The sequence below is a fragment of the Python bivittatus genome, unplaced genomic scaffold, assembly GCF_059951505.1.
Source record: "Python bivittatus isolate LINGU-HERP-01145 unplaced genomic scaffold, Pbiv_v1 ctg000530_np1212, whole genome shotgun sequence".
Classification (NCBI taxonomy): Eukaryota; Metazoa; Chordata; class Lepidosauria; order Squamata; family Pythonidae; genus Python; species Python bivittatus.
Window position 1 is genome coordinate 4,532,178 of NW_028277085.1, and position 24,506 is coordinate 4,556,683.

Genomic DNA, 24,506 nt, shown 5'->3' on the forward strand with positions numbered 1-24,506 from the left:
TGATGTGAAGGATAAATCAGGCTATTGCACAGAGGGCCCAGGTATATCATAAAGAATAGAAATGAGAGAGAAAATTGGTCAACTGGGGCCTTGGGAAAGGAGACAGACTTCAACATCCTGCCCCATCAATAGCAGTGAACATTATTTAGCTCAAAATGGAAATACTGTAGTATATTATAGAAAAGAACCAAGGGGGAATGAGCTGATCAAGCAAGGGATTAAAAAAATAAAGTCTACCTTGAGTCAAACTCTATTTCTTTTGACCAGCATGGACATATCCGTGCAATTTTCTTAGCATGATACAGCAGTACCAAGGCAACTCTATTGGTTAGCATCTTAGAAACATTGCCCGTTGCAAGCAAACAGCAAATGCCTTAGCAAAAGAGCTTTTAAAAAGGAAAAATGCATCAACCAGAATTTGATCAGAAGTCTGCATTTCTATTATGGAGGAAGCAAATTTATCAAGGTCAGAAGGGTCCAGGAGAGGTTGGAAAACAAACAGAAACATGGACGCCTAGAAATGCTCCAGATTCTGAGCTCTGTTGCCGATCACGAGTGAATTTTGTCCAATGAACATATTAGTCAGGGCGATCAACTGACTCTTTGCTGTTAAGTCATGATTCAGCACACACACACACTCACACATGCAAACTCATATTTCTGCTCCTGAACATATATATTCTGCTCCTGCCTCATCACCTAACTAGTAAGTGTGACCAATGGGGTTCAGATCTTTGGGGAGGTGAAGACTTTATCCATTTCTCCCCTTCCACATATGGGCGGTCATGTAGGTTTTAACTACTAGCAAAGCAACCATTCATTATAGATTATGGTTACTGTGGCCTTAACCACCCAGCTCTTTCTAGAAATCCGGTGGCCAGATCCAGGCTAGAGGAAAATTTTGGCCGGGGCCCCCACGTTGCTGTGTTTGACTCAGGTATAAAAGAAGGAAGGGCTTAGATAATTCTGCAAATTCTCCAAGGCTGGAATTGCTTACCAAGTTCTGGGGGAGGAATTTAGTGGGGCTCAACTACTGGATACAACTATGAAATTTTCTTGGCAAGGAGAATTTTTTTTCCCCTTGACTTCCCATGCTAACCTGTAGCCCAGAGACTTCCTGGTAGTGTCCCATCCATGTACTAACCAAGTCCTCTCCTGCTTTTTTTTCAAAATCAGCTAGATGCTGTTATGAAGTTGCCAAGGGTACTCCCGTCAGTGGGCATTCATGTCCTACATTAAACACACTGGCATCGGAGGGTGTTTAGCTCTGATTTAAGAGCTCAGCTCTGGAAATCATGTGAGAAATCATCAGATCATACCAGGGCTTCATCAACTGCACTGGTTGGCAGTCTCTGTTCAGGCCCAACTCAAGATTTTGTTGCTAATATTTAAAGCACTAAACAGAAATCTCAGGGAACATCTTCTTGTGTACCTAATCTGGCTTTTGGATCATTCCAATAGAAGAGACTATCTGGAGCTCAGAGATGAACTGTGGAGTCCTTGGTGCTCCCTGAGCTGGATGGTTTTCTTGCAGATGTTTCATTACCTGACTAGGTCACATCTTCAGTGCCCATTTGTTATCATTCCTGAAGACTGTCTCAAGGTGTGCCACCAACTGAAGTGAGGTAGACGACTACAAGGAGGACATCCTTTCAGCTGGGTGACTCTGCCTTTAGAATACCCTCTCTAAGTCAAAGGCATTCCATTTTCCTAGGAAAGTATGTTTGTGTGTGTGTGTGTTTGTGTGTACACACACACACAGAGGTATTCATATATACATATATACCCCCACGCACACATGTATAGCCCAAACTATTTTTAGTTATTGCATTTTATTGTTTTTTCTGATTTTTCCCCCAGGATTTATTTCAAGACATTTAATATTTTAAGTCACTCTGCAATCTGTCCAAAAACCAGTTCTTGGGTGATTTAGAAGTCTAATAAATAACAACATCAGTTTGGGAAAAAAGCATTCATAGGTCAGAATTAGTAGGTGGGGAAGGGCTGAACAAACCCACTCAACAAATTCCCCCCAGCAACCTCAACCCATTACATTAGTATTATGAATGATTCACACTCACACACACACATACTGGAAACGTGACAATTCTATTATAGAATTTCCTGCTGCATCAGGAAATAAACCCTATTGTTACATGATGAAATACAGCACAAAAGCAAAATCATGATCATGATCATAAAAGGGTTGGATGAGAGTGTCTGTTGCTTCAGCAGGAAAAAAAGAATCATAAAAATATTTGTGGTTTCTATTTTTTCTGCCACGCTGCCAAATATATCTATCTGTGTAAGTAGATCAACGTATCTACAACCCACACTATGTTCTCCAAACTGCAAAGCCAGACACAGCTGTGAACTAAAGCAGCTGTTTTGAACAATAGGCTCCACATCAAACTTGCTAGCCACTGGCTGAGCACCCATCACACAAGACCATGAACTATTTTAAAACTGATTTGCTTCTAGGGAAGGGTGGACCTTGCCTGAGAAGTGTAGGCCATGGCTTACAAACCACAATTAGCTGGGTCCATACTTCATATTTATGTATTTATTGTATCCTCACAACAATAACACTGTGAGGTAGGTTAAGCTTCTGTGTTTGAGGGTGGATTGAAACCCCAATCTCCTCTCCTCTCTCCTAGCCCAAGACCTTCACCGCTATGCCAGACTGTCATGGTTCACAAAACAGCATTTGCCTGGATTCCTGCGTTACACTAAGCTATAAACAACCACAGCTGGCTCTCGCCAAACCGAACCAAACCACAGTATGACTTATCACAATGTTTGAACCCAGTTTACAACTGAACCTGGAGAACCCCATTCCCACTCTCTCTTCCTGCACCAAATAAGGTGTCTTGAAAGGGGGAAAAGTCCTGTGGTATCCTCTTACTAGATTAACACAAGCCACAGTCCTCCAGAATACAAGGAATCTGGAAGCACCTGATCAGCATCTGATCAGTCTGGAGATAAATGGACCCATTTTCTGTGGTCTAGACCGCCAACTGGTGCAGTGGTTAAGGCATCAGGCTAGAAACCGGAAAACCGTGAGTTCTAGTCCTATTTTAGGCACAAAGCCAGCTGGGTGACCTTGGGCCAGTCCCTCCCTCTCAACGCTAAGAAGAAGATGGCAAAGGCCAACCACCTCCAAAAAACCTTGCCAAGAAAACTACAAAGACTTCTCCAGGCAGTCACCCAGAGTCCAAAACTGACTCAAAATAACACACACACACACACAAAGAGGAGGCAATGCCATTGTAGTGACAAGACACAACCTAAAGCAGTGTTGTCCAAACTTGGCCACTTTAAGATGAGTGGACTTCAACTCCCAGAATTCCCCAGCCAGCCAGCCTGGCTGGGGAATTCTGGGAGTTGAAGTCCACTCATCTTAAAGTGGCCAAGTTTGGACAACACTGACCTAAAGGAAATCCAGGGAGGTGCAGGTTCCCTTTAAGTCACAACCAAGAAGTCTCTGACCAAGAAGTATTTAACAGGAAACTAAAAATAGTGCCAGTGAGGAACTCTTCATTTCTATATAAGAGTCTGAGCTATACAAAGTTAAAGAAATCCATCTTTGGAAAACCATTTGCATGACTTCTTTCTGTTTTCAGTTTCACCTTCTAGAACTTCACGAAGGTGATTTCCAGCCCTTTTGTGACTCCCTCCAGGCTTCTACTTTCTTCAAAATCAGATAGGGGAATTTGGATGCATTCTGGCAGACTTTGCTCTGATCTGTGTCCTCCAGGAGTTTGGACTTGAACTCCAAGAAGACCCAACTACCATAACCCAACTGGAACAGAATCATAGGACTGCCTGTCCAAAGGGTCTCGCGGGTATCAGGTTGCCCTAATCAGACTTTGCTCCTAGTAGGCTGGAACCAACGAAATGGGCACAAATGGAGTTTCATGGACAGAATTTCTATTACAGAAAAAAGAAACCGTTATGAAAGAATATAACTGCTGCGTATCAAACACAAGCTCTATTTATAATAGTGTTCAAATTTTTTGTGCCCTTTTCTGCTGGTCACTCAACATATCTGGGCAGAAGCAAAACTATTTTGGGTGGAAGATACAGCTTCCTTATTTTGGAAACTGTATCTTCCTTATTTGGTCCCTTATTTGGGTCATGGCTGGATCTGGCATCAGGTTGTTTACTTTCAACTGCATGAGAACTAAGGCTCCAACGTCCAGGGTTCATTCACACCTTCATCTTAGTCAAGCATTCCCCTGGAGATACAGATTATTTGTAAACCGTAACGTCATATGTTACTGGACGATCCTTCTAAAATTACACCCAATAAAAATTCCTACTGATGGGATTCTTTTGTAACTTTGACCTGGGGGCATCAATCATATCCAACTGCAAAATCCACGTGGAAGTAATATCCTTGTCTTGTCAGTAGTGACACACTTTCACCTTTGGATTTTTCTATTGTGTGGACTGGTTTTTGTTGTATATTGTGCTACCTTCTCAAAGAACTGAGAACTGACCGCGAGTTGCCGAAGAATTGAAGAAATACCTCAAGAACCAAACATTATGAAACTCCTTGTGGTGTTGCTTTTACACTCACTTACTTACCCTTAAATTAAGTAAATACTGTATGCATTTTTTCCTCCAGAAACTCTTTCAGTGGAGAAAAAGCAGGAGATCAAGGCTATGTGCTAAATTGCATGATAAACATGTGTATGAAAGGATCAGAGAAACAGCCATGCTGGCTTTGGAGAATTACCTTCACCCTTTGAGAAGGCCGGTTCAGGAGAGCATAGCTTAAACTTTGAGAGATAAAGATAACACGGGTTAACCTTGCTCTAATCGGAATTTTCCGCAGGCAGAACTCAGATTGCTCGAGAAGATCAGGAGGACAAAGGCAAAAAGATGAAACTGGTTCTCCTGCTCCCAAATCTCTTCAACTGATCAGGCAGGCAACTCATGAAAAGACTGACAGGTGTCACTCCCACAGAAGCAATTCCAGGTTCCCTTTGATGAGCACTTTTCCACTTAACTAACACCCATGGCCTGCCTGCATGATTGTGGCTTTGTCCTCCTAGGTTCTTAAATGAAGAAATGAAGAAATGAATATTTTCGCACTCCTTCAGACTACAGATTCCCCCAGAGATAGTGGTACTTGGCACATTTTTCTCACTGATTGGATTCACACACCAACACACCAGACCAGACTGGAGGAATGCTAGCTGAAGGCTTGGTGTTGTGGAAAGTCATGGTCCGTGAGTAAAGCATGGATCATAGCTTAAAACGTTGAGGGTACCCAGCCAAGTAGGATTTATACTGTATCCGTGATTAAGCCAACCTTGGCTTTATGGCACTTGCCAACCCAGCCAGGAGCTTCGTTCTGGCTAAAAAAAGCTTTGGAGGGTTCATGTCTCAGACTCAGCCAAACCAGATATTTATCATGAATTAGTGATCTGGCTCACACAGTGTAAGAAACTATGGTCTGCTTCTCCATGCTTTACTGAATAAGCCACAATTGGTGGGTTTACATCACACACCAAGTGTCAGAATCCTCGCAATCAATCAATCGTCTTGCTAGCTCGCTTGCTTGGTTTCTGCCATTACGAAGGAAAGAGAGGGGGGAAGGTTGGAAGGTGAACCGTTAGGCGCAGATGGACTGTTATCTGGTTCTCAGGAATGCCCAAGGCCGTACCAACGTGAGACCAGGAGTGAACCGAAGACATGCACAAGAGGGGCTGAGAGACAGAAGGGGGGAGGTACACTGGGAAAGGGGTAAAATCAACTTTTGGCACACACGGGCTTTAGTTTCAGCAATGCCTTAGATCTGTATACTACTTCTCAATAAATGAGTTTTTCTTTGAACCTGCATCAGTTTCAAGGGGAGTTGCTTTTGTTGCAAACTGAGGATCGCAGTTTCTTACACCAGGGTTTATGAGCTAAAATTCCTAGAATTGTACCATAGAATAAACCAAAGGGTTGATTGAACGTTGCCTAGCCAAGAGGACAGGTCAGATCTAGGTCCTCAGAGAGCTTTGAGGATGTAAGATATGAGCAACTCTGTAGTTGTTTGGGGGGGTCAGGCAGTCTTTCCCAAAACCAGAGGTTGGGAATGGCTATTCATTTACATCCAGCCCTGTCCTCTTGAGAAAGATTTGTTTCTACTCAGTGTTGCAAGAACCAAAAGCAGAACAATTTTGCCTCTTGTAAAGACGATTGGTGTTTGTGCTCTCTGGCACAGAACTAAAACAGAGACAAACGTTGCAGAGAATCAGATTGTTTTCTTAGCGGCTTCTAATTCTACGACGAAGCCAAGGTTAAGGCTTTGGCGATCATGGTTCATAGGTCGCTTATCTCAAAGCACCCGGAACCCGTGCCACGCCTTTGGGGTAATTTTCAGAGGAAGCTGGGGATCAGAAAGAAAGCAGGTGGCTCTGGAGTCCACGTGGCACAGTGAGGTTTAGCTTCCAAGATATGGTGCGCAAAGACACCCGTCTGAAGACGCCTGTGAGAATCCAATCAAGAACATCGTTGGTGGAGGGGTGATTATTTTTAAAAAGTTTCACTGTAATGGCGACTATGTACGTGTTGTACTCGGGAAAAATCCCATCAAGATGCAGGAGGCTACCTTCTTAGTTTCCGCCCAACAAATGAACAGACACACACAGAGTTCCTATGTCTACAAAAGGGCCAGCTCTTATATTAGACCAGTGTTTCTCAACCTTGGCAGGTTGAAGATGTATGGCCTTCAACTCCCAGAATTCCCCAGCCAGCCATGCTGGCTGGGGAATTCTGGGAGTTGAAGGCCATACATCTTCAACCTGCCAAGGTTGAGAAACACTGCATTAGACCATGAGTCAAGGACCTCCTCAGGTAACTCCTGGCTATTGTGGGGTTATGAAACAATGCCAATGCATTGAATTTATCAGTGTGAAAGTTAACCGCTCCTGTAATTTTTCTGCCTCTTGACCAAACTCATGGGAGAACAATTTACTACCATTTCTCAGAAATATTTCAGAGCAAACCTTGGCCCGTTTCATATCGTCTTACGTATATGTTTATGTGTGTGTGTAATAAAAGGAAGGAAACCAGCCCCAGGTTGTTAAACTCACATGCAGCGAAAAACCAGAAGAGACTTTAGTACAAAATTACTAAATCTGGGAGCAGGAAGAAGGAAGAAGTATGTTGAAAGTAGATCACACATTTTTATGTACACAAATTTCCCCCACGAGTTTCCCGCAAGCAAGTCTCTGCTAAGTCGCCCTTTAAGAGGCCTTTTTTCGGATCGGTCAGATCAGCTTGGAGTTTGGACATCCCTTTGCAGTAGACAAGGACCACAAGAATGATCCTTTATTGTTGTAGGGTATAATGACAGAATCTTGAAAGCCTGCCAACTATTTTGATAGCCTCCCATCTCATACAAGTCGCTCTAGGCCATTTACAAGACTAAAAGCAAAGAAACCCCCCAACTTCACCACCACCAGCCATTTCCAAGGATAAATGATTAACTATTAACCACCCATACTAGCAAAGTTCATCTCCTTTGACACTTGGGGGAACATCCAGGACTTTTTTTTTAAAATATAATTTTTATTAAAAGAACATTTTACATGAGCTTAAAAAACAACAAAACATTCAAAGGAAAGTAGAAAAAAGAAAGAAATATGAAAGAATAAAAGAGAAAAAGAGAAGAAGAGAGAAGAAAGATCCAGGTCTTCCATGCTTTGCGAAAGGCTAACATTCCTGCACAGGTTGGAAGATGTTGATGGAATTGGGACAGCAGATGGCCCTTGACCCAACACCCAGCATTTGCTGATAGGAAAATCAGCAAGGATGTTCCCTTCTATTCTCAGGTTCCTGATCAGTGATGGACCCACCTCTGAGCTGAGCTAGAGAAGGCAACGGCGGCTCTTCTTACATTTCTAAGGGCAACCGGCTCACGCATACACTTGAAAATCAAGATGAGAAGCTCCACACCGTGCAGGAAAAGCACACAGCAAGAATGAGATCTGCCACTAGCTCACCAGGGATGGCTACGGTGAGGACAGGGTTGCGTGTGTGCTGCACGGACCCAGTTTTAGCCGTCCTCACCGTAAATGTCAGTCAGTTGCACAATGGAGAATACGAAAAGTGCAAAATGGATTTTAGGTCGCAATGGCTTTGAGGGGCTAAACCCAGGTTAATGAAGCAAAGGATGCCCAAACAAGTAAATTATGGCTTCATGTGACGGGATTCACCCAACATGCTCGGACAATGGCTTGAATCCCCCCCAACATGCAAAGTACCAACTTCCTAAATATTTTTTAAACTAAACGAGCATGTGCAAATGCAGTCAATCAAATAATAGGAGAGTACACAGCATTTTACAATTTGCCCATTGGGAATCCTGCACAGATTCCTGCCACCTGCTGTCTTTTCCTTCCTTCAGGGGATTTACCAAATAATGCCTTTCAGTCCTATTTTCCTTTGCGACCTTTAATTTTAAAAAAATAGGTTTCTTGCCCTTAAGATTCTCGGAATTCTGCATTTCTTTTGGGGCATGTGTAAAGGACTTTAGAGATGACCTTGGGGAAGGTGTGAAATATTTATTAAGGAGTGACTTGCAAAAAGGATTACACAGTATTGAGAAAGAGGGAGGTGTGAGAAAGAACCTCAGAAGAACTCACTTTGATTTTGTTTGGGACAGAGAAACTTGGACAGCCTTCCACGATTCTGCTAACATGCCCTACAACCATAAAGTAGCATTTCTGGAATCCCAGAGTTGTATGTTTCTGGACATGGCATCAATTTTGAACGTGTTCCCAAATTACTCTGTGTCCCATCTTACACTAACCAAAATCAAGACATGGTTCTTTTGAGTTCCTTTCTCACCCTTGTTTCCATCCCTGGCCTGCGTAATCTCTTCTTCAATCCCTCCTTAACTGCTTGCTCCCACCTGACAGCCCCACCAGGTAGACCAGCCCAGGAAATCAACTCCACCAGAAGGCTAAAACAACTTTGATTGAGAGGGGCTCTAATAACAGAATCTCCAAGTCTGATTGTGCTGGACCTCCTCCTCCTTCTTATTATTCCCATGGGAAACAGGGAGGTGTCTATCTGAGCTGCTTCCAAATATTATCTTGTTCCCCAGAGCTTAAAGAAAGCTTCAGCCCCCTTGGCCTAGGTAATGGTTCTCTATGGTTCTTGCAAGTTTCTGTCAAAGTCTTATTCTCTACAATGCCTTCCCCGTGGTGCTCTCTAAATTCTGCAGGTTCCAGAACCTACAACCAATTCACCCAAGGGCAGAGGGATTCCTCCTTCCAGACAACTCTGTGCCCCCTTTCTTGCATGGTCCGTAATATATAACCATGACAAGGCACTTTAATGCCTTGTGTACAGCACTCTGATCAAAGAGTAGGAACAATAGAGCATTTCCTTGCTAGAAATAAATTCGTAATCCTCTCTTAATAAGCAGGATAATTCAGCTGGCACGGAAATCCTTTGGAGACCTCATAATCCCATCTCAGGAGTCAGGCTGTATCTCTATTATGTCATTCCCATCTGGGCCTTGCCGTCTGATCTGACATAATTCCTTTAAAAAGGATTAGACAATACAATATAGGGCACCTTCTTCTGTGTGGGGTTGGATCCGTCTCATGGTTACAATTCTCATTTGGGTTCAGAAGCCCATTTGGAGCAACCGAGCCTATGTTCTCAATCAGGAACCCCAGGGATGGCCAAAGGAAGAAGCCGAGGTTAAATAAAAGGGTGCTGCACAAGGTATCAAAAGCCTCCAGCTTCAGGAGCAGTCTACCACTGAATATCAATGCTGGAGGCAGCAAAGAGGGAATTGGTATTTTTTTGCTTTCGTGCCTAGATTATGGGTTTCCTCTGCTTAGCTGCAGGTTCAGAAAAGAGAATGTGACCCAGCACAATTCTTTCTGTTTCCTTAGAGCAGTGTTTCTCAACCTTGGCAACTTGAAGACGTGTGGACTTCAACTCCCAGAATTCCCCAGCCAGCCATTCCAAGGCAAAACAGAAAGCTCAGTATTCAAATTAAAAATTAAAAAGCAGGAGCTACGTTTTTCCCACCACTTCTACATTTACATGTCCTTTGGTGAACTTCTGTTTTCTAAAGAAGACTCATATGGCTGAGTGAAATGTGAAAACTTTTGCAACGCCATCCAAGAATGAGCCCAATTGCTTGATGCTTATATAACAGTTGACAGGAAGGAGACAGGAATGGAATTTGGGGGGTGGCAGAAGGATTTTGTGAATTTTTACCAAATTGCCTCCCTTATGTAAGTCAAACTTGGATGCACGACTGCAGGGAACAAACAGACCATGATGGGAACTTTATGATCACCCTGAGAGCCAATTGGTGGCTTCAGGATACAATTAAAGTGTAGCAAATGATCAGTTACTCATTTTACTTTTAACCACGAGGTAAGGCACCTACATATTTTAACCATCACCAAGATTTAATTAGAGGGTCTGCCTGAAGGACACACCCAGCTTATCATATCTCTGCTTAGAACTAACTTCTCAGCTAGGGGGAATCTTCAGTGGGTTGATGTCAGCCCAACGAAGAAGACCAGGCTAAGGAACCAATGCCATTATAGGTCGTCCTCATTTAGTGACCACAATTGGGACTGGCACCTCAGTCATTAAGTGCAGCAGTCACCAAGTGAAATTGCAGTTGTGCTTATGGTCTGACTTCAGCTTTCCTTTGCTTTACAGACCTGTGAAGGTCGTAAATGTGAGGATTGGTCGCAAAGTTAGTTTTTCATCACCATTGTAACTGCAAACTGTTGCTGTCCAAGACAGTTGCTAAACAAGGACTACCTGTGTGGGTCAGGACTACTTTTATTGTAACAGCTATAGGAACAGAATCTTGCAAGTCTGAATGTGCTTCCCCCTCCCCCCCTCCTTTTATCTTTGTGTGAACAAGGAGGGGTTTGTCTGAGACATTTTCTCAAGTTACTTTCTTGGCCTTGGCTCAACCCCCTCTTATCTGACCGATAATCTGACTTTCTTGGTAGTGGCTCTTCCTCCTGTCCTTCAAGGTCATTCCCTCTTCCCTCTACAGTTTATGAAGTTAGTTAAGTTCTTTCTTCTAGATACTGCTTAGGAACAACCCTTAGGGCACTGTTGGACAAGCGTTCAGTTCCTTATGGCAGGGTTCCTCAACCTCAGCAACTTTAAGATGGGTGGATCTCAACTCCCAGAATTCCCCAGTCATTCTGGGAGTTGAAGTCCACCCATCTTAAAGTTGCTGAGGTTGAGGAACCCTGCCTTATAGGAAGCAAATAAAGTCTTTCTCGGCCAATTGGTCAACAACATCACTGGTGCTTTCCATCTCGCTAGATCCCACCATCTTCCTGCTACCATGACCAGGGCTTGGCATGATGGCATCAGTAGAGAGTAAGGAAGGTGACCTGGAGGGAGATACTCAGGGCCTGTTGCCTAAGCAAAAGGGACAGCTTACGCAGCTCCATCTACTTAGGGCATGCAAAAGTGGCAGGATAGGATTCAGGAATAGTTAGAAAGCGGTGATCAAACTCAGTGAGAACAACAAGAGGACGAAAGGGGGGGGGGAATAACTACTCTGAACAACTACATTACAGGACTTGAACAACTACATTACAGGATTTTAAATATTTAATATTTTAGCCTTCTTGTGGAGTTGTTTGCCTGGTTTGGTCCATCCAGTGGGGCTGACATCGTCTTATGACACCATTACCTGACTGGCGGGGGAGGGGGGTCTCAATGCCCTTCCCAAGAGGATCTAAACCACATCCTATAGATCCTTGGGGAGTCAAAGTGATATTGCCTCTGTGTGGCCACCCTTGATTTCTTTGGAGCAAGGTGTGAATAGGGGTGCCTGTGGGAACCAGTGGTTTCTCTCAGCTGTAAGAGTGGAAGCTTACAGGACCCTATTTGTACCTCCTACTGAAGGTACAGATTTTGGAAGCTGGTGAGTGGGAGAAAGTTTGCCTTCTTACACACATTCTGGAAACATTCTTACACACACACACAGATACACACACACCATTTTAGGAATACATTAAACTATTCCCCCTGCCAATTTGACTGCCATTGCCCAGGTTAATGGAAGTAACAAGGGATGGATAAAAACCGATCTGGCAACACTGTGCAACCACGAAATACAACAGAAAGAACCCGGCCAAAAAAATCAATAGGCTCATTTTGATCATTTGGGCCTTGCTATAGATCTCACATCACCAGCAAGCCTTTGCGGATTCCAAAAAGAGCCCCTTAAAGAGGACATTAATTTGACATTGTCCCAGGTAATCTAAAAGCATATTAGCAAAGCAGCTGTCCCTCACCTGGTGTCCAGCACACCTAGAATGCAATAGATTAGAAAAAGTTGAGCCAGAATATGAACCTGTCCCCAAAGAATCCTAGTACACACCTCCCCTGGTGTCCTATTACCGAGACAGAGGCTCGAAGAGCAAGCAAATCTCTCTAGACAGAAACGAGAAAACGATCCAGGATCAAACAAACGGATGCGAGTCTTCCCAGCACATCCTTTAGAAACCCCCGCAGATGTCTCCTCTTTTTCCTGCCCCACAACCAAAACAAGACTGTATGATGAGATGCTGTAGAGAAAGAGTTTATGATTGCAATAACGAGGTGACGCCGGCTATTAGGATGTATCTTAACCCGGTACACTAAGTTTGGGGCAGATGCAACCAGGGCAGTTGGTACACGCTTTGTGGTTTTTTATCTGGTTCCATCTTCCAGTTAGGTTCAGGACGATGGGCACAGCTTCTCCCTCTTCCCTGGCTATGGCCGTGGGAACGCAGGGCTCTCAGATCCAGATCCAGACATACCAAGGCTAAGTCATAACCAGAACAGCCGGCTTGGGACTGACACACTTACCCACGCTGGCTTTAATCATGATAACGCCACGCATCCTGTTTCCTGGGCTCGCGCAATCCACCTCCTTTACAGGGAACGGGCTGGAACCGAGCGCCGGGCTAAACCTTGCGTCGCGGGAGCGCAGCCCGCGATGGGGGACAGCGGGGCGCGAATCGCTCCTCCCTCCGGCGCAGGACGGCCGGAGTGAGCCCGCCTGCCCGCGCTGGCGCTCTCCAGATGTTGGGGGCTCCGGTGGCTCTCCCCCCCTGCCCCTGCAGCCTTCAGATTACGCCGAGCGCGTTTGGGGAGCGGGGCTCACGCCGTCCCCGGGTCTGCCCGCCGCGCCTTCCCTCCCTGCCCGCCGCTTGACCCCAGCCAGGTTCTCCGCAGCCTTCGGGGCGCAGCGGCGGGATTTATCCCGCCCCGAAGTTCAGCGTCCGAACCGAACAGGGCGAGGGCCGCATCAGAAGGACCCGCGCCGCGCGCCGCGCCCGGCCCGCGCAAGGCTCTCCCCGCAAGCGCCCCGAAGGTGCGCTCGGCGCCTCCGCCCGCCCGGCTTACCCAGCGCGGCTGTCAGGATGCGAGGACTGGCCGTCCGAGGGGCAGCGGCGCAGCGCGGCAGCGGCGGCAGCAGCAGCGCCGCCACCAGCAGCAGCAGCAGCGGCGGCGGCGGCGGCGGCACCCGCGGGCAGCGGGCAGGCGAGGCTGCGCCAGGCGGGGCAGCGCGGCGGCGCTCCAGACTGCGGGACATGCCGAGCGTCTCCAACTTCGGGGGGCCGAGGCTCTAACTTCGCTTTCGGAGCAAGAGCGAAGCCCGAAGGCTAGATATAGTCGCTGTCCAATCCGAAAGCGGTGGGCGTGGCGCCAGTTCAGAAGGTGAAAAATGCGGGGGGGGCGTGGAATTTAGGGCTACTGTCTAAAGATTCCTGAATAATGTGTCTCTCTAGGTAGACCCCAGACCCCAGGGAGGGAGGGAGGCAGGTTGATACAGACATAGAATCTATCTATATATTCTACATATGTATTCTTAAGGTACTGTCTACCTGTGTACACATTTACACACTCGAGATAGATAGATAGATAGATAGATAGATAGATAGATAGATAGATAGATAGATAGATAGATAGATAGATAGATAGATAGATAGATAGATAGATAGCCATACACACACACACATACATATTTTCTGCATGTGCAATATATAATAATTGTGAGATGCATGGTCATATACATCCATATAATAAATATTCTACACATGTATTCTTTTTTTAAAAAAATAGTGTTATAGAAGATTATATAAAACAGACAAAACTAATACAAAAATACATTAAAAATAATACAAGAAAGTGCAAAGAAAAAGAAAAAAAATCCCCCCCACTAAAAAAAAATGTAATAAGAAGAAACTTCTATTATTCCACTTTAAATAGGTAGTCCACATCCCTCTTTTGGTATATTCTTTGTATATCTTTTTAAATTTTCAAATGATCATCCAATTCCATTTGTAAATCCAATATTTCCATCTTTTTCTTATAGGTTATCATTTTTAAGGCCCCCTTAAAATCCATTTCAGTTATTTTCCAAGGAACTTGATTCTCTTCAGTAGCAACTTTTGGTTCCAGGATAGGGTTATTCCAAGCGTTCCTTGAGCCAATTTATAAAATGTTTCCTTTAACGTGGCCATCTGGTGCTCTCTAGTGATTAACCTTCAAGGTTTTGTTATCAGGTCAAAATGTAAACATAAAGCTCTTTCCCACAACAGAGGATCTTTTTAATTAACTTCCAAGTCTTCCTTTAAATCAAATTCCTCCCAATTCTTAGCATTTAAAAACTTCCCAAAGAACAGGACTTTAATTCCCCTTTTGTTATATATTACAAAAAATAAAGATCTTGCAAAGCTGGGGCACGTCATTTTCTTTCTTTTTAAACAGTTTGAAGAGTCCAACTTGCAAATATCCAACCTGCAGCTCTGAAGTTTTTTTGACCTTAAAGAAACAGTAAGAAAAAATTAAACTCCAGGGTGATTAAAAAGATGAAGTTTGGATGAACTTTAAGTCCTTAAAAAGGCTATGTTAATGGCTCAGAGCAGACTCACAGCTGATCACAAGCAGTTGCAAAAACTACAGTTTCTGCTGCCAACTCACAAAAAAAAAAGAAAGAAAGAAAGAAAAACCCACCAGCTGCCTGAAATGCATGAGGGTAATCTCAAGATTTCTCTTTTATCCAGAGAGAATTATGGGCAGTCTGGATCCTGCATCCAGCTGCCTTTCAGCCGCATTGTCTCCCGTGAAGTGCGGGCATCAGTTCACCAGCCTCACCGGAACTAAACTCCTCTACACATGTATTCTTAATGTACTATATATCTATACAGGTAGTCCTCGCTTAACAACCACAACTGGGACTGGAATGTAAGTCACTAAGTGATGTGGTCATTAAGTGAATCATCACGACCAGGCCCAATTTTACAACATTTTTTGCAGTGGTTGTTAAGTGAATCACTATGGTCGTTAAGCAAATCATGTGGTTCCCCATTGATTTTGCTTGCCAGAAGCTGGCTGGGAAAGTCACAAATGGCAATCACATGACCCCAGGATGCTGCAGCTATCATAAGTGTGAGCTGGTTGCCAAGGGCCCAGATCACGATCACATGACTGTGGGAGCACTGCGACAGTCATAACTTCGGGCACCAGTCATAAGTCACTTTTTTTAGCATCGTCATAACTTTGAACAATCACTAAATGAATGGTCGTTAAGCAAGGACTACCTGTATATACACAGACACAGACACACACATGATAGATAAATAGTTTGTGTGTGTTTGTATAGAGATATACAGTTCTTTAAGAATACATACATAGGAATTTCATTAATTTTTATTTATATATATATATATATATATATAAATAAAAAAACCCTCTGACCCCTCTGGATGGTCTGTATCTTCCTCAATCTCGGGTCCTCTGCCAGAGGCCTGGGAGATGGAGGGTTCTGCACAGGATCTGAGCTGTTCCTAGCCCTGTGCTCTTCTGGACAGAGAGCTCTGATGTGGTTCCTGGGATCTGTTGAAGCCCCTCAGCTTAGGAGTCATGGACCCGAGTGCTCCTACCGCCACTAGGACCACTTTGGCCTTGACTTTCCACATCCTTTCTAGTTCCTCCTTCAGGCCCTGGTACTTCTCCAGCTTCTCACACTCCTTCTTCCTGATGTTGCTGTCACTTGGCACTGCTACATCTATCACTACCGCTGACTTCTGGTCTTTGTCTACTACCACAATGTCTGGTTGATTGGCCAGTACCTGCCTGTCCACCTGGATCTGGAAGTCCCACCAGATCTTAAGTCCTATTATTCTCCACGGCCTTCTGTGGAATCTCCCATCTGGACTTGGGAGGGTCTAGCCCATACGCTGTGCAGATGTTCCCTTTACATAATGCCAGCTACTTGGTTGTGCCGTTCAGTGTATGCTGTTCCTGCCTGCATCTTACACCCTGGCACTCTGTGTCGGACTGTCTCTGAGGCCTCTCTGCACAGTCTGCACCTTGGCTTCTGTCTAGTGTGGTAGACATACATTACACAATATACAATTATACTACAGTTAGTATGGTATAATTGTATAGTATAGTATACTATAGTTACATAGTTTGTATATATAGTTGTTTAAGAATACATACACACACACACTATCTATGTATTCTACATATGTATTCTTAAAATACTATCATCTATCTATCTATCCATACACATGTTCTGTCTGTTTCTCTCTCTTTCTCTCTCTTTCTCTCTCTTTCTCTCTCTTTCTCTCTCTCTCTCTCTCTATATATATATATATATATATTCACTCTACATATGCATAGAGACACATGCCCACCTAGCTAGCTTTCACAGAAAATTTTTTTTTAGGAGTGTCACACTTCGGTAGTAAATGGATGGGAGTCTATCAAGATATTCTATGTCACTACATTGGACTGGGAAGTCACAAAAAACAATTCCCAGACAAGTTCCATAATGTTTTTTTCAAAAGTTGGGGGAAGTGATCATTTATTTATATCCACCATATATCCTTTAAGGAAGAACTCAGATGACTTTGCAGGAAGATTCATCTGCTTCTGGCAGACCAGCCCTGAGAATTATCAAATGTCTCATTTTCCATTTAAGTTGTAGGATCTGAATCATAAAAGGATATCAATAATGCAGATGAATTAACACAGAAACTGAGGATGCCGGTGTCTTCTTTAAATGTTTACGAAAAGTGAGAGATGAAGAAAAAGCAGAGCAAAAAAAGCAAATGGCCTTCATGCTCTGGGCTGAAAACGGGGCTGGGGGCTGGGGTCAAATCATTAATAGATCCTAAAAGTTTAAGTTTTGGGGGGGGAAGCTTTCTCTCAGGAGTTGTCATACACACCTACAGCCTTTAAAATTCTTACCACAGTTTGGGTAACTGTAGGATCAGTCCAAGCAGCACTAAAGAGAGTATAAGGTTGCAAGTTCTTTTCATCTGATGAAATATTACCAAAAAAGAAGCAGCAGCAAAGGATGGGGAAGAAATAAAACAGTCCAAAAGGAGTAGGTTAAAACTAAAAGGTACTGTTCTTTTCCTTATGGATGTAACTTGTTGCCGCTCATCTCTTTGCTCTGGGCGGTTTACAGTAAAAATAGAATAAATATTGATTAAAATAGATAAATATTAATTAATTAATTAAATATGTTAAAAACAAATGGGGTAGCATTAAATTACATCTAAGATGCTCTGTAAGCAGGTTAAAACAGCTCTTCTGGAAGAGCTTTTTAATTTGTTTTCTTTTTTAGGTTTTTTTATCCTGCCTTTCTTATGTCTATAAATAACTCAAGGCGGCAAACATACCTCATACTCCTTCCTCCTCCTATTTCCCCACAACAATAACCCTGTGAGGTGGGCTGGGCTGAGAGAGAGGGACCGGCCCAGAGTCACCCAGCTGCCTTTCCTGCCTAAGGCAGGACTAGAACTCACTGCCTCCTACTTTCTAGCCTGGGGCCTTCCCCACTAGACTACACGGACAGCACCGTGAGAAGTGCTTCATTTTAAAGATGATTTCAAGTATTGGGTATGGTTGTTCTTATGATCTTCTGTATTATGGATACTTTTCCCTTCTCAAAACTGGGAGGCTCATGTGATTTCAGCAGGTTTAAAAACCAAACGAATACATCAATAGACTACGTTTAAGAGAGATATTTTAATAAAGTACTTTATTGCTACTCACATTCGGCACCAATAATGCAACGTTTTATTTGAATTTTACAACTCGCTCTTTCACTTAGCTCAGTGTTGTCCAAACTTGGCCACTTTAAGATGAGTGGACTTCAACTCCCAGAATTCCCCAGCCAGCCAGCCTGGCTGGGGAATTCTGGGAGTTGAAGTCCACTCATCTTAAAGTGGCCAAGTTTGGACAACACTGGCTTAGCTCTTCTGAAGCAACCAAGCTCGCTTTGCAACATGGGGAGGGGTGAGTGACCTCCAGAGGGTGAAGGACCTCTCTCGGCAGTTCCAACAGCAGCAGTTGGAAATGGCAAGAGATCTATTTACTCATTCATGATGTTGCTGCCCGTTTCACCTAAGTGACTCTGAGAGGCCAGGAGATGTCACTTAGCAGCTTCCAGAAAGGCAGAAATATTTCATAACTCTGGGAGAGAAGGCATTTAGAGGTTTTGGCTGCCCGAGGAGGATCTTTCACTGCCAATTAATAGGTTTTGCTGTTTTTGTAGCTCATACCAGCAGCAGTCAGTAAGAAGCAGAGCAAAGAGCGGGACAGGAGATGCTCGAACCATTAAACGGCCTCAGAGTGTGGCAGAGTGAAAAAGGGCAGAGATCCAGTTGGATCAAGCCTGCACTGCAGCAGAAGGACCAGAGAATGGAAAAGTTTGGAAGAAGGTCCACGTTGGCAGCAAAGGGTTCCTCTTTGGGGAAGTGATTCTACAGCTGGCGAGGCCATCACCCCAAAGGCTCAGGGCTCACTAGCAACACCGCCCCCCCCCCCCTGCCATCCCCATGCATGGGAAAGCATTTGAAGCAGGACCTCGGAAGATGGATGGATGGATGGAGAGGAAGAACATCTGGGCATTCAATCATGCGAGTGCATCAGATCGTGCGAAGTGTGGCCAAAACAGAGGGGGAGGGCACAGGTTTGGAATGGCCTGGGCTTGAGGGCTGGCTTGTCCCCAGATGTTAGTTGCCTTGCGGGAAGAGGCAGTCCCGCGTCACACTCCCCGTCTCTCGGCAGACCTTCGTGCTCCGAGGCTGCCGACGGAAAGTGCTGACTTTCCATCTTTCCAGGGAGCTCTCCCGACCTTGTGATGAATGACAGGTGCCTGTTGTGAATTCAGCAGACTGCTTCTGTTCCTCTTTTCCTGAAATGACACTGATGAGTTTTACTGGAGAAGTGGAAGAGCGAACTCCCCACCGGGCGCGAGCGAGCATTTTGTCCGTCCTGGATCCCGCGCTGGGTGGCCAGATGCCCAGTGTTTTTACAGCCCAACACACCCTTAGAAGGAGCCCCCAAAACCGCAACCCGCAAACGCCGAAATTTTCCCGCAACTCATCCCAAAACCTCCAAACCGTCCAGCCTCCAGCGCTGCAATTGGCCCGCCGGAGAGCGCGCGCGGACCCTGGTCAGGGACGGGGATTGCACGTGCGCGTGCAAGCGGGGAGGCGTGCAAAGCGCCCGCCGAGGAGGGAGGCTTGGAAACGCGGCGGCGGAGCCCCCGCTGCAAGCGCGCACCTGCAGCGCCGGGGCTCTCCTTCCCGGCGCGCGGCTGCCTTTCTCCGGGTGCCGCGGCCCGAAGGGCTCCGTCTCTCGGGGCGGGCGCAGGAGACCCGGGGCTGGGCTGGCGCGGGCAGCTGCAGCGCCAGCAGCAGGAGCCGCTCTCAACGGCCCTTCAGGAGCCCCCCAAAGCCGCAACCTGCAAGCGCCAAACATTTCCCGCAACTGATCTCCAAAACTAGCCCACCTGGATGGCAAAACTGCCCAACCGGCCACCCCGAGAGAGTTAAAACAGCCCCGCCCTCTACTTCATGAGAGAGTTTGTTTTATAAAAAGGGAGTGTGTGTGCATGGGTGTGTCAAGAAAGGATTAAGTCAGGAAGATAACAGAGAGGTGGGGAAAAGAAACCTCCAATCCAAAGGCAAGTGTCTTCAGAGTCAGCATTTTTAAGATGTGTGGACTTCAACTCCCAGAATTCCCCGTGCTGGCTGGGGAATTCTGGGAGATGAAGTCCACACATCTTAAAATTGCCCAGTCTGAGAAACAATGCTTCAGACAGCAAGAGAAAACTTCTATTCCTGGAGCTGCAAGAGCACTGAGAGGGAGAGCTGAAAGACGGGAGAGCAACAGAGCCGGACCAGAATCTGCGAGCCTGCATACCAAACCAGGTGCCCAGCTGTACAAACCAGCTCCAGAAGCAGGATTGTGAGGGCTGCAGAGGGAGAGAAAAGGCCATTTCTAAGTCTACAAAGGAGCAAAAAGGGGTTTCACGTGCAAATGGACTGCGATTGGCTACAAGAGCTGAAGACCTGGGGGAAAAGGAAAGATTTAAAGAGCTAAGGAATAGTTAAGATGGGGCAAACATAGGAATAGGAATGTACAAGTCTAACACAGAGATAGACATTTTTAGATTAAATATGAATAGAAATAGTCGTAAACGTATAGGAAGAGAGTAGAGTAAGACAGGAGTTTAATTTTGTACAATGAAAGTTTTGTGTGAGAAAAACAAATGCAGTCTTTGCATCTGTGTTCTGTACCATATTAAGAAAAACCCTAACAGGTTTCCTTCCAGTCATGGGGAGAGTGGATTCTGAACCACTATTTTCCAGCTGATGCAGCTGAATCAGGTTGGAAAAAAAGTTTCAACATTTCAAATTGAAGAGCCCGTTTGGCATAATGGTTCGGGCACTGGCCTAGAGTTCTAGGCCTCCCTTAGGCACAAAAGCCAGCTGGGGGACTTTGGGCCAGTCCTGACCCACCTCACAGGGTTGTGGTGGAAATAGGAGGTGGGAGCATTATGTATGCCACTTTGCGTGGTCCAAAACAAAGCCAGGATATAATTATTTTTCTTAACAAATGCTTGCATCTGGTTGCCCTGTCATCCTGTTCTTCAGGTCAGGGAGCAGGACATAATCTCCTGGGATGCAGGAATGAGTGCACGAATAATATATAATCGTTGGCAGTGCCACCAAGTTCATAGCTGAATGGTGTCATTGAAATCATTTCCCGCAGAAACTCAGATTACGGCTCACAGCCACGGGTGTTCAGTGCAATTTCCCAAGAATTCCAGCTGACCCAGGAGGAAAATACGCCCAGTTTGGGAATGGAAAGGGAAGGGTGGGGGGAACTGATTTGGGGGAACAGCCAATTCAACCCCTGTGGCAAGGAAGACCGAAAGTCTGACCAACCCTTTAAGTAAGAAGAAGCAAGACCTGCTCAACCCGAGACGGTTGGGTTCAAATTTATTCTCCAAGATTATAAAGCTTCTTGGTCTTCCTATCCTGTTCAGAAGGACAAGCAAAAGCCTGCTTGCAAAACTTCAGAACCTACAACAAAATGTGTTCTAATCAAGGTTGATTTCAAGCATCCTGCTTGTCTTTCCATGGTCCTGTCTTCTCTGAGCAGGAAGCTTGTAACTTTTAATATTTCCCCAGAGTTGGGGTTATCTCCCTGTTATGGCCTCCTTTCGCTATCTCAAGACCAATGCCTACCACGCTGATCTTGCAATGTAGATCGACATGTTTTGAATTGTTTTAATACTGCACACCACCCAGAGTCATGAGGGGGTCAGGCAGCCTGAAATATTAATATGTAATTAATTGATGGTTCCTCACTCAGTGCAGAATCCATTAGAGCAGTGTTTCTCAAAACCTGCCAACTTTAAGACATGTGGACTTCAACTCCCAGAATCCCCCAGCCAGCATGCTGGCTGGGGGATTCTGGGAGTTGAAGTCCACATGTCTTAAAGTTGACAAGTTTTGAGAAACAGTGCATCACAGCATTGCAACTCATCTGTTGTACCTGCCTTCTGAAATCACAGAGAATGTCCATTCCCTCTTTCTCTGCTTATCAAACTCTTCACTCACCAATATTTGCAAGCTGATTCTCAGCAGCAGCAAGGGAAATCTTGCCTATTTCCCGCAAGTATCTCACCCTGGCTTTCTAAGAGAAGTGGTTAAAAAGAGTCCGTGTGTGCATCTAAGCCGACTGCAGGGAACCAGGAAGGTAAACCCGAGAAATGAAACCATTACTCCTCCAGGCTTTCAAAAAGAAGAACGTTGATGTAACGCCAGGCGGCTTGGCCAAGGCCATGAGTATGAATCTCATCCACAAAAGATGGAAAATAGAAGCATGAAGAAGAATATATCAGCTGTGAGGACACCAATGCTAGCTTGTAGGGCTCTGCCGCGTGAAGAGAAATGCTGATTGGCTAGAATCTCCCCCTTGCAAAGAGCTCTGGCAAACAGCCATCAAGCAGCTGGGACTGATAAAAGGTGGGGCAATCTCCTGGGGGTGGGACTACACAGCAGGGGAGGGACTAAGCTATGCAAATTTACCATAGGTTCACTATATACAGGATGTGGGAGGAGCCTCTAAGATATGACTTGACCCTCTGCCGTCCTTCAGTTGTTGTAGAACTCTTCAGCCGCATGCTATGGCCAACAGCCAAGGATGATGGGTTTGGGAGTTCAACATCTGGGAGATCACAAGTTCTCCAGCCCTGTCCTAATACCAGATTCTAGAGGTTGCCACAGCCCCACATTAGTACCCACCAGCCCTACTTCCCAGAGGAGTCTAACCCTAAGTTGTCCTCTGCAAATGCTCAGGGTCACACTTCCGAATCTGAACCCAGGTTGCGTGAGTAGCCCTGTTTGCTTTGGCCCAGACAGTGCCCTGATCTTGAAAATTAAGCAAATATTAAAATTTAGAATCAGGGAGCAGCATTCCCGTTTATCTGGACAGTGCAGGGGTCACTACCAAAATTAAGTCGTCTTCTCTGTTGCTATTTTAAGCTGCATTTGCTGTTTATCCATCTGTAGTGAGATCATGGGCGTCTACCGGAATGAGACTGTTAAGCACCCTCTTGTATAATAAATGTCATTTGAGGGTGCTTTTTCCACTTATATGAATTACTATTGATTTTGGCCTTGCCAGCGGATGAAGAAAATGTTACTTCATTGTGAATGAACTGCAGGGGAAATGAAGGTTTGTTGCGTTGAATTCAAGTTGAAAATTCGAGTGGCTGAAACTGAGATTCAGAGAGAAAGTAAGGAGAGGTTACCATTCTTAACTTAGCCCCAAGAGAAGGCTAAAAGCACATTTTAATGGAGAGTGTGGGAATAAACACATTATTAACTACCCAACGTCGCTTGGGTAACCCAAATCTTACATGAACTGAAGCTTTTCCAGCAACATCATAGTTTCTTGGGGAGACTTGAGGATTTGGGGTGGCAAAAAGATATATATATATATACACACATACATACATACATATACATACATACACACACACACACACACACACACACATATCTCTCAAGCGAGAAAACAGCAAAGTGTCAAACCACCAACCAACATTCTGGTTGAACTGCTTCTGCCTCTTCAGTGCTGGCAATAACCAGTTTGTATAATACTATTTCCTGCATTTCCTGGATTCTGATAAAAGTCTTTTGATACGCAGGAATGCAACATGAAATTATTGGTTTCTGGAGGTGCAGTTGCTTAAAGAGTTTCCATGTATAATAAATATTATGCAAAGACATAAATGCCAAGGAGGGTTTTCAGAAGCCATTTATGATGCTAGATGAATTCCAGCACTGAGCGTCAATGATCTAAACGGCCTCTCCCAACTCGGGTTGATTTTGGCAGTTCCAGTGGATGGTGAAAGTCTGTTGCATTACATATTGCCAGATAAATGGGGAAAAATCAATTGGAAACTAGGTCTAGGCATCATACGATGGGGCACATGTACTTTTACCACCCCACTATGGTTTCCTTTACACATCTCCTCACCACTTTCGAAATGAAAGCATTGGGCAAAGCTACACATTACCATTTTTCATTTGTAAGCCGTGACAGGTAGGTGGAGGCCTGCCAACACCGTGGGGGTGGGTCATCTTTTCGGTCTTCCACTAAAATTACTCCATGCATCAGTAGGAAATTCACTCTCGCTGTAGCTGTGGAAGATTTTTAAGTACGGTTGTAGTCTGGTCCTTCCTTCCTGCAATGAGGATGAAGATTTGGGGTTCCCAGCAGGTTCTTCAAATATACAAAAACCAACCAACGTAATACAATCATGCTTGTAATGCAGTGCAGTCAGGCAAATAAAAATTACTTGCGTGAAACGTGGTTTATTAAGCTTCTTTGCCCAGGGAGAGATGGAGAACCTCATCTGTTTTCTTTATTCCAGACCATCTTGCATTACTCCCTTACTGGGCACCAAGAAGGCAAAAGAGTATCTGGCTCTTTGCACACTCATTGACCTGAAATCATTTCCCATCTAGGATGACCAGATAAAAGATTTAAATGCAGAGTTGGTGAGAACATTTAAAGCTGTTCCTCCATCCGTCAGGATCTGGACAGTTGCAGTGTGAATGTTGAAAGCCTCCTTAGATTTTGCCAGATTGTCCTTGGAGAAGACAACCTGTGGTCCT

At 44.8% G+C, this 24,506-nt stretch overlaps 1 protein-coding gene across 1 annotated transcript in view; it reads right to left on the reverse strand.

The window, feature by feature from the left end:
* The window catches only part of SEMA7A (semaphorin 7A (JohnMiltonHagen blood group)), a 31,726-nt gene extending 18,070 nt beyond the window's left edge, over positions 1-13,656 (reverse strand). The window contains exon 1 of the mRNA XM_088148417.1: positions 13,405-13,656. Coding sequence (XP_088004543.1) covers positions 13,405-13,594 — 190 coding nt within the window. The 5' untranslated portion in view covers positions 13,595-13,656. The remainder of the gene's footprint in view (positions 1-13,404) is intronic.
* Between the last annotated feature and the right edge of the window lie 10,850 nt (positions 13,657-24,506).